Source organism: Magallana gigas, chromosome 8 (assembly GCF_963853765.1).
Source record: "Magallana gigas chromosome 8, xbMagGiga1.1, whole genome shotgun sequence".
Taxonomy (NCBI): Eukaryota; Metazoa; Mollusca; class Bivalvia; order Ostreida; family Ostreidae; genus Magallana; species Magallana gigas.
Window position 1 is genome coordinate 8,309,431 of NC_088860.1, and position 10,169 is coordinate 8,319,599.

A 10,169-nucleotide genomic window follows, 5' to 3' on the forward strand; every position below is an offset into this window, starting at 1 on the left:
AATTTTCCCGAGGAGGGGGTCCAGATCCCCTGACCCCCTCCTTTCTAGATCCCCGCATGAAGATTAGTACATGTATCTAAATAATCTAAATATAAATAATCTGTCCTGTTTCACTAATAAATATAAGCATTACTTATCGTTTTTATGTATGCATACAGTGATACACTAGTACTATGATTATAAACAAATCATTGAGATATTATCACATCATACGGAATTATTAATAAATACAATTTATTTTCCTTTTCCTCAGTAAACAACTTATTATGAGTCTTACTTTTGGAATTGTTTTCAATATAGAAGGATACCTACTCTCTACAATTAAAGGTAGGGATGATAGGGTGCCAATTTGTTCACATTGCCGATTTCTTGTGCAGAGAACAGTAAAACGTTTTAAAAATTTGATTGTGCATGAATATTTCAAAATTAATTGTTGTACATGTTTTTTGTTATAATTCATTCATTGATATATCAACAAGAAAGAATAAAAGCATATGTTTCACAGCCAAGTTAAGTTTCTCTGTAGTTCCCCCCCCCCCCCGCACCAAAATTGACAATAATTACATATAAGTCATACAAATGTTTACTTTTTTTGTAAGTAAATCTCTAAAGATGTAAATAAGCACTGCAAACAAAGATGTGTGTATTTAATATACTACTACATTACACTTAGCCAGATAAAATGTAGTCAGGATGAAGCTACAAGGAGTGAGGGATGCAAATTTACCAATTTGTCGCCATACACACAGAACACCAAATAAACTGTGAGTGGTGTGTGGAATGCATAAAAGATGGCGGCATATTATCTCAAATAATCAGTGCAAAAACCCACAAATAGGCTGTTATTTGTTACCTATCCTTATCATTATCATTGATAAAAAATGTTATCGTCCCATAACATAGCCGATTAAGTTAATGTGTACATATGGTCAACGTAAATGTAATTCTAATATACAAGAAGGCGGACGTATCAGGCGGGGATCCAGAAAATTAAATTTCAAAAATGATCGGTTGAATTACATTAAATGCTTTGAAAATTGTTTTAAACTATCGCACGGGTCAAAATGCATGATAGAAGCTATGTACAGTGTAATTGGAAAATTTCATTTTATATCAATATGTAGTATTACCTATTATAACAAATGAGAGTATAACACAACTGCCACAAGCAATACATGTCCTTTAACGGCACCACCTCCCTCCCCATAAAAATAATGAAACAATTGTCGTTTTATTTGCTAAAATGTGTGTGGTTCAAGATTGTTCTAAAGGACATACCCGATTAGAATTGAAAAAGAGTCGTACGTTTAAAACTAATTTTGTCAAAATTTTTAGATTCATTTGGTTATATTTTGGTCCATTTGGGTAAATAGATGCACCAGCGCAGCTCTAATTTATATATATCAGGCCATAAATTCAAAATATTTTCAAAAATTAATAGCTTTAAATCCAGTGGATGAAAAAAGGAAAGCAAGTCGAACTCGATGAGTGCTAATACCTGTGTTGAATGAATGGTACAGTAGGATATGCGCAAAAAAGTCCCGTCTACTCTCTCCTACCCTATATTTACTGGAATATTAAATCCGATTATAAGAGTCAAATTAAAAATCAAGTACGGATATGTACCTGTTTATCAAAAGTAAAACTACTCATAATTTATCTACAGTGCATCGTTATGGAGCTACACAGAAAGTTTTATATTAATTTGCCGAGCCAAATAAAAAAACCCTGGAAAACGAAGAGAAAAAAAAGTGGGGACAGAATAACTGGCAAACTAATTAGGACTATATAGCCCCCCCCCCCCTCTTTAAATGTATATACTAAAAACAGATTATTGGAGTACAACATCCGCACACAATTTAAAGAACATTTCATGTTTTTTTTTATCATTTTCGCTAGCTAATGTAAGACATCAGAAATACCTCAAACCCCCTCACGGAAAAGGAAATGCTAGGTGATGAGAGAGAGAGAGAGAGAGAGAGAGAGAGAGAGAGAGAGAGAGAGAGTCGATGTAAAATTAAAGCTTGCTAGTTGGTCTGCCCTACCCTAGCTACCACCTCTCTTTTCTCCTTTTAGAGGCTTAATTATTGAATTTGACACTACAAAACTCTCTGTCTGTCTGTCTGTCCGTCTGTCTGTGTCTGTCTGTGTGTGTGTGTCTCTCTCTCTCTTTCTCTCTCTTTCTCGTTGAGGTTGTAAATCATTATATCTTCTATGGTTTAAAACTTTATGATAACCTATAATTTGACATGTCGATTATTTCATTGAATTTCGTTTCATAGCTAAAACCACACTCAGTTTTTATTATTTAGATTAAACAGATCTTTCTTCGCGAGCCGATTTTTACACAGTTGGGGCGAATACACAACGGATTAAAATGGTTCGGGGGGGGGGGGGATACATACAGGACAAACAAAATCACATAGATTTGCAAAGCCCACAGTGTTACCACTAATTTAATTGTTTATCCTGTGTGGGGTCAATTTATCAATGTTAATTTAACCATTTTATAACCACAATATAAGAGCTATTAAGACATTTATTTGTAGGAAAGAGCATGTACGAATGATCATTATTTAGGACAGTTTGATGGTGCTAGGATACAGGTTTCAGATCCATGATTTGATTGGTTAATTTAGATATTGAATCTCGAATTTCGAATCTCGAATCTCGTATTTCGAATCTCGTATTTTGAATCTCGTATTTCGAATCTCGAATGATCCTTCTCGGCTTTCGTAATTTTATAATAGTCGACTTCAACATATTAGCAAGTAAGATATGAATACGGTTCGATGAATGCTTTTCTGATATATTTTGTCTTTAAATACGGAATAATGAACATGCAAAAAATGGTTTTATGGCTGTTAAACAATTGCTATTGATACACCGAATGTGTTATTGTCAACCATTTTGAAACAACAAACACATCTCATGATAGAATTAAAGTCACTGCACATTCCAGTAAGAATGGTCATAACCCTCTAGTGACCATGGTGATTTCTAAAAATGCATCACAATATTTTCAATATTTCTATCAAAAAAGTAATGTCTATATAAGCAAATGATAATATTTCAATACCATGAATTTGCGAGAAATATTTTTTATGCTAGTTTAAATGAATAAAATACGATTTCGAAAATTTGACTGCTTATTAGGCGTTTTTTAACCCTAGGCTTTTACTTCAAACTTAAAGCATCAACTTGTTTTATTGTACAACTGTGCATCGTATTTTTACAGCGGTGTTATCGCTTTTAAGGACTTCAAGCATGTATAAGGTAGAATATTTTTACTGATTAATTATGAAAAGCGTCTAATTTCTGATATTTGACCCGAAATGTCAATACCTAAAGATAGGGAGACGATGTCTCGAAATCTTCGTGATAATAACTTTATTAAGCGTTGTAGGTCCAATAACCAATCATAGTAGTCATACAATTATAAACAATATTTTTATTTAAGAACAAGTTTTCTTCAGTGACTATACCAATTACTGAATTTAAATGAAAGAAACATTTCTTAAACGTTAGTAGCAATGTGAAGAATGCTTAACTAGTATAATCTGGAAATATTGAAATAAAGCACATATCGTTAGGAAGATAAATCTTTATATTGAAATCAAGCTTACGTGGTATAATATTTGCATATAGAAAGTGTAACTGTATTATCCATGGTGTGTATAGACTTTAATGCTGAGGATGGGACAATAACTAAAATAATATACGTTCTTATCTACATGAGGTAAGATTAAAATAGGGGAGCTTCACAAAACAAAATTGTAAAACAGTTAGACAGGATTGTTTTGTTGTAAACAGATAAGTGAGAAACAATATTTTGGTAAGGCATTGCAGATTTTTTTCTTCAAGGGTTTGATATACTGAATGCATATTATCTACATACTAAATTGTAGAAAATTCTTGGCTTACAGTTTTAAAAGTAGCCAATTATGATTTGCATTTCGTAAATTTCTGTTTTGTTACTTTGTGCACGAGAATTGTACAAAAATACTTTATCTATAATTGATGATGTTTCAAAATAGACCACTCCTTCTTATAAAATTATTCCACTCATATTCCCATGAAATAATTGACCTCTATCTGCTCGAAAGTGAACCACCTGAGCCCTTCACCTTTATAAAGTACATGTTACATAACATAACAATTAGGTATGTTACGCTCTGCCAGTCTTGTGACTTTATTATTTAACGAAATGTGATTTGAAATAATCAGGAAAATGACAATAGATTATCACATAACAATAGTTATAAAGTTTATATAAGATTAATCATGATCTAATGAATATTTGATTCTTTATGCCTGATATTTTACAAGGAAAACAATAAGTTACTCCCATTACTCGCGGAATAAATGATGTGATTAATTAGATAATTTAAGAAAAACAAAATCCTTGTGGCCTGAAAGCACCATACTAAATAAAATAATATAAATACGGAACATTTTTTTCTTTATTATATACATGTTCATGAAAAAGGAGGGTGAGGGTGGGGCCGTTTAAAGATCGCTTTGAACATTTTCAATGCTTAGCTGTCGGCGTCCTGAAAGAAAGTGAATACCCTTGCTATTGAAATGATGCTCCCACAATTTTACCGCGGAATAAATTCATTGGTTACATCCGGTGTAATGAAGAATAATGACCCCCGTAGAAAAATGACCGGGGGTCATTTTTCTACGTAAAATAATGACCCCCCGGTCATTTTTCTTCGTAGAATAATGACCCCCCGGTCATTATTCTACGTAGAAAAATGACCCCTTTGCCTGAAGAATAAGTGTCATTTCATAAAAATGAGCACACTCTACCTGAAGTAAAGTGACCCCTGTAGAATAATGACCCCCTTATAAATTTAAGTTTTCCTGTATCATCGTTTCTTGTTATGTGTGAAATAGTTTCAACAATATTGTAATTTTTTTTTTTGCTGTAACTGAAAGTGACCCGAGATTTGAATTCATATTCAAATTAATTAAGTGTATGATGGAGTATATTTTAGAGATTAAAATCCTTCGTTATAACAAGATACTGACATACTGTACCGAGGTATAATTCTCATCACAACGGGTTAAACGCGTCTCATTATTACAAATAAAACATATTAAAATTACTTCATTATAAAATTAAATTCTGTTTATTGGCGATGAAAGAGTATATTATATATTTGTCTTATATTATACTTTATAAATTTCTCTTACTACTTAACTACTGTTTGATCTATCCATCTACTAGTATCTATCTATCTATCTATCTATCTATCTATCTATCTATCTATCTATCTATTACTGTATAGGTATATTTTGACATATTTATTTACACAAAAAAAGCTGTCTGGTGATTCGTGCGGAATATAGATGTAGCGATAGTGCAAAAAGTACATTTCATACGTAATCCGTTAACGCGGCTTATATAACAAAATTTCTGCAATGTATTGTTTATATATGTCTTTTAAAAATTAAATTAATTAATAGTAAAGCGTATGTAATATGGGAAGTTGAGTATAACATCATCATAATTGTTTCGTGCAGTTTTTTTTTTCTTAAATTTTTCTTAAGTCGTTAAAGGTTTCAACAGTTCTTAAACAGGTTAGAAGTAAATCGTGTAGATTTTTGTCTTGCCAATATGTGCTTAAGTTGTAAATCACGATCAATTTTTACAAAAATGGAGGGAATCATACGGATTGAATAGAAATATAAAACAATATCCGCGATCTAAATGAAGAACTAAACCTTCTCTCCATATGATATGCTACATCAACTAAGCAATTTTTCCTCTATTTCTTTTAGAAAACCGATTTTGATTCATAGCTTTGTAGAAACTGACAGGTATTATCTAAGACAGTTTAATGAAAAAAAAATATAAAATACAAAAAGTACCACCAGTATTGTAATTTTTAATGGTTTTTTAAATGAGTAAATAGTAAAACCAGGCAAAATTTGTGAGATGTCCCTTCCCTACAAATACATTTCGAAGTCGCTCCAATCACATAGAAGATTGAAGATATTTGGGTCCACGTTGAATCTGCAGGGTGTACAGTACCTATCCGTGAATTTTTTTGTGTACACATGTGGTGGGTTAATATCCTCAAAGTCCCTTAACTTTTGCTCGTCTGAAGCTGCATTGACTAGGGAAGAATCCAACATTTCTTGTGAGAGAAAATGATGATATCTACGGTTAAGGTAATCACCGATCTTAAGGTATGGGGTTCTGGTGTATATCTCTTCTTGAACATCCAATACTGGCTCAAAATGGCCATATTTGTTCACCAGATACACGCAAGGATTGTTTGTGCTGTTTCCTGCAAGAGGCTTATATGGTAACCATCTCCACCCTTGACCGCCACAATTGCAAAAAACATATACAGTTGTGTTGCACAATGAGGAAAATGCCAGAATCTCCATTTCTGTACCCCAGGTGCCAAGTTCTTTCATTTTTGATATTGATAGATACTGTTCCATCGGTGTGTTTTCCACCTTTGTAAACAAAACTTTATTGTCTTCCATGAAAGAGACTAGTTTTTCCCTAACGCATTTGTGAAATGTTTGAACTCCAAATACAATGAAACTAAATGCGCGGAACAAACAATTTCCATCTCCCCTCATATTGGCGATTTTTCCAGGTTCTGCTGTGATTTTCATTTTTCTTTTTCTGCCATTATCATTTATGTTTTTCACATGAATATCAAATATCAACGATTTTGTTTTCTGCCATTGCTCATCAGTGGGAAAAAAATTAACCATGGTGTTCCCCTCATAGCCCCAAACTATAATTGGGTCACTGCCGTTATTACTGTCTTTCTCATCCCGGAAAGGCTCGAACGAATTTTCACCATCTGGACAGGAACATTCGGAGTGAATGTTTTCTTCAACATCAGCCACTGGGCGCGGACATCTTATTTCAGGGGCAGCATTTTTGTCTTTGTCGCGTTTTTTTCTTTTCCCAAGGCCCATTGCAGTTTGAGTGGAGGATCCATCGGTGTTTTCTTCATCATCTCCAGAGCGCTGGCATCTTTTTTTAGGGCTGACATCTTGGTCTTTGTTACGCTTTTTTCTTTTCCCAGGGACCTTTGCAGTTTGAGTGGAAGATCCATCGCTGTTTTCTTCAACATCAGCCTCAAAGCGCGGGCATCTTATTTCAGGGGTGACATCTTTGTCACGTTTTTTTCTATTTCCATGGTCCTTTGCAAATTTAGTTGAGTATCCATTGGTATTTTTCTCAACATCAGCCTCGGAGCGCGGACATCTTATTTCAGGGGCGACATCTTTCTCACGTTGTTTTCTTTTCCCAGGGCCCTTTGCCGTTTGAGTTAAGGATTCATCTGTATTTTCTTCACCATCTTCAGAGCGTTGGCATCTTCTTTTAGGGATGACATATTTGTCTTTGTCACTTTTTTTTCTTTTCTTAGGGCCCTTTGCAGTTAGCGTTGAGCATCCATCGCTGTTTTTTTCAACATCAGCCTCGGAGCACGGAAATCCTATTTCAGAGGCGACATCTTTGTCACGTTTTTTTCTTTTCCCAGGACCCTTTGTAGTTTTAGATGAGGATCCTACAGTGTTTTCTTCATCATCTTTAGAGCGCTGGCATCTTTTTTTAGGGCGGGCATATTTGTCTTTGTCACGTTTTTTTCTTTTCCCAGGGCTTTTCGCTGTTTGAGTGAAGGATCCATCAGCGTTCTCTTCTTCGTCATCTTCAGAGTGCGAACATTTTTTTTCTGGGGTGTCATCTTTGTCTTTATCATGTCTTTTTTCTGTTTCAAAGTCATCTGTAGTTTGGCTCGGAGGTACATTTCTGGTTACGTACAATTTAAGTCGATTGCCGTTTATTGCATGTTTAAGTCCGGAGAGTCTATATGTTCCCTTCCCAAGAACATTTTCAACAACATAAGGACCATTCCAGTTTTTAGAAAGTTTCCCTCCTTTTCTAGTTGTCTTTCTAGTATTGTGTACTAGTACATTATCTCCTACCTTGATATCTGTTCTTTTAATCTTTTTATCATGATACTTTTTCTGTGATTTTTGAGATTCTTTTATGTTCTTGGCTGCCCCCTCTCTTCTGATGTTAAGGCGAAGGAATGATTGGCACCTTTGTTCTATAAGCTCCTCAAAATCTTCTGGTAAGCTTTCCACAGGTCCTGTTGGTAAAGCCAAATCAACTGGAAGTCGAGGTTGTCGTCCGTATACTAAATAAAATGGCGTCTCTTTGGTCGATGAATGAACGGACGTACGGTAGGCAAAAAGCATTGAATTAATCTTCTCGTCCCAGTCTGATTGCTCATCGTTCACATATTTTGCCAGCATCCCACAGAGGGTTCTATTGTATCTCTCGGTGTGCCCGCCTGTTTGAGGATGGAATGGGGATGCGACGCGATGGTCTATTTGGAATTGTTCACAAAATCTGTCATTGAGCTGATTGCAGAATTCCCGACCCTGGTCAGTTATTAAAACGTTTGGGATACCATGGTTTGCCACAAATCTTGACAGAACCCTTAGGACATTTTCCGCGGTTTTTTGTGGTATGGCCTCAGCATCAACCCATTTAGTCAAATACTCCGTGATGACAACAATATAACGATTACCTGCAAATAACTATTATTAATTATTGTTAAACGATTTACATATCAAATCAAAAAGATATATATCTATAAATATCTATAAACTGTTAAATTATCTGTTACGCAATATTCTCAACAATTACAATGCAATGGGCCTTAAAGGTAACCTGAATACAACAACCAATATACAACAACCAATACACACACACACACCCACACACACACACACACACACACACACACACACACAATTTTGCCAAAACCTATCTTGGATTGAATTTTTTTTTTCATTAGGAAGACTTCTGTTTAAATTATAGTAAGAAGTTAAAACTTATTATCTGTTATCGCACATCGAACGACTAACGATAACGGTCAACGACGGACGGCAACTAAATGCAGTAGTTATTGCGAGTGCCTCATGTGACCTAAAAACTCAAAAATAAATAAGCAAGCATCATCGCGATTTTTATAGTTAGTGCACCGGATAAATACAGTCTCATTTCAGAAATTTATTGATAATGTCTATATTCTTGTCAGGATTTAATACTCATTACATTTAGAGAAGTTTAATAAATTGTTCAGTCTAGAGAAGTTTAATAAATTGTTCAGTCTAACAGCAACAATATTGATAAGAGTCAAAATTCATCCTTTTAAATATAAAATTTAGAAGGCCGAGTGGTCAACAATATACACATCACGGCTAATTTATTAATTACCAATAAATCCTTACTAATTATTTGTTTATAGTGTAGCTATATGCTATTGTAAAGCCAAAAAAAATAATAATGTCAAAATTCAAATGCCTTCCTATATCTTATCAAAGCACTGAAGTACTGACGTAAGTTGATTTTATCGATTATTATTTATCTTAAAATCAACGATATGTTATTTTGCTTGGCAAGTTAATAATATTTATTTGAATTACGCACATTTTTATAATATGGATTCTCGGACTTTTCCGATAAGAATTTCGAGAAAACCTCTTCCGAATCATGTTGTGTTATATTAAAAAATAGAATTGATTTCATCAAACTATGTATCGGTATTCGAAATATTTTAAAAAGTGTATGGATCCAACCAAAAATGAACTCTAGTCTCGTTCGACCAGATGCTCGACTGTCTCCGTTAATCTCCGACAAGCGATACAGGTCACGTGATAGCGTGATGATGCGATCTCTTAATATAGACTGACTCTCTGCTTGTCGGAGATGTACGGTGACAGCCGATGGTTGAACGGGATTATATTGAACTCTGGCGTAGGAATACATACGAATGCAAAAAAATTCTAAATTGTTCGTACTATTTGAAATCTGATTATTTCTTAGGTATTTATAAATAAGTTTCCTTTTTAAAAAAAAATGCTTCAGCGTACATTACATAGAATTTATCGATTGTTTTCAAGAACTAACTCCTGTCAGCGGTGATGATTTGTGCTTAGGTCCAAACACTGTTTCAGTTTCGGTTTGCCAGAGTACATGTAACTGCATAGGAGAGTTCCTTAAAATCAACTCCCAAAAAATGGTTACGACCATCGTAACCTCTTAGTGTGTAAACATGGACATTTCTTTATAAAATTAAAGTAAAGTATATTTGACTTGCCATGTTTTGTTGTTT

At 34.2% G+C, this 10,169-nt stretch overlaps 1 protein-coding gene across 1 annotated transcript; it reads right to left on the reverse strand.

Moving 5' to 3' along the window:
- Positions 1 to 5,558: 5,558 nt before the first annotated feature.
- On the reverse strand, positions 5,559 to 8,646 carry LOC136271087 (uncharacterized). Its single transcript, XM_066070340.1, has one exon. It carries the CDS (start codon positions 8,299 to 8,301, stop codon positions 5,959 to 5,961), a length of 2,343 nt encoding a protein of 780 aa, XP_065926412.1. The 5' UTR covers positions 8,302 to 8,646; the 3' UTR covers positions 5,559 to 5,958.
- Positions 8,647 to 10,169: the final 1,523 nt, after the last annotated feature.

Coding starts and splice junctions, on each gene's coding strand:
- LOC136271087 (XM_066070340.1), bottom strand. CDS start 8,301: ATGCTGGCAAAATATGTGAACGATGAGCAATCAGACTGGGACGAGAAG.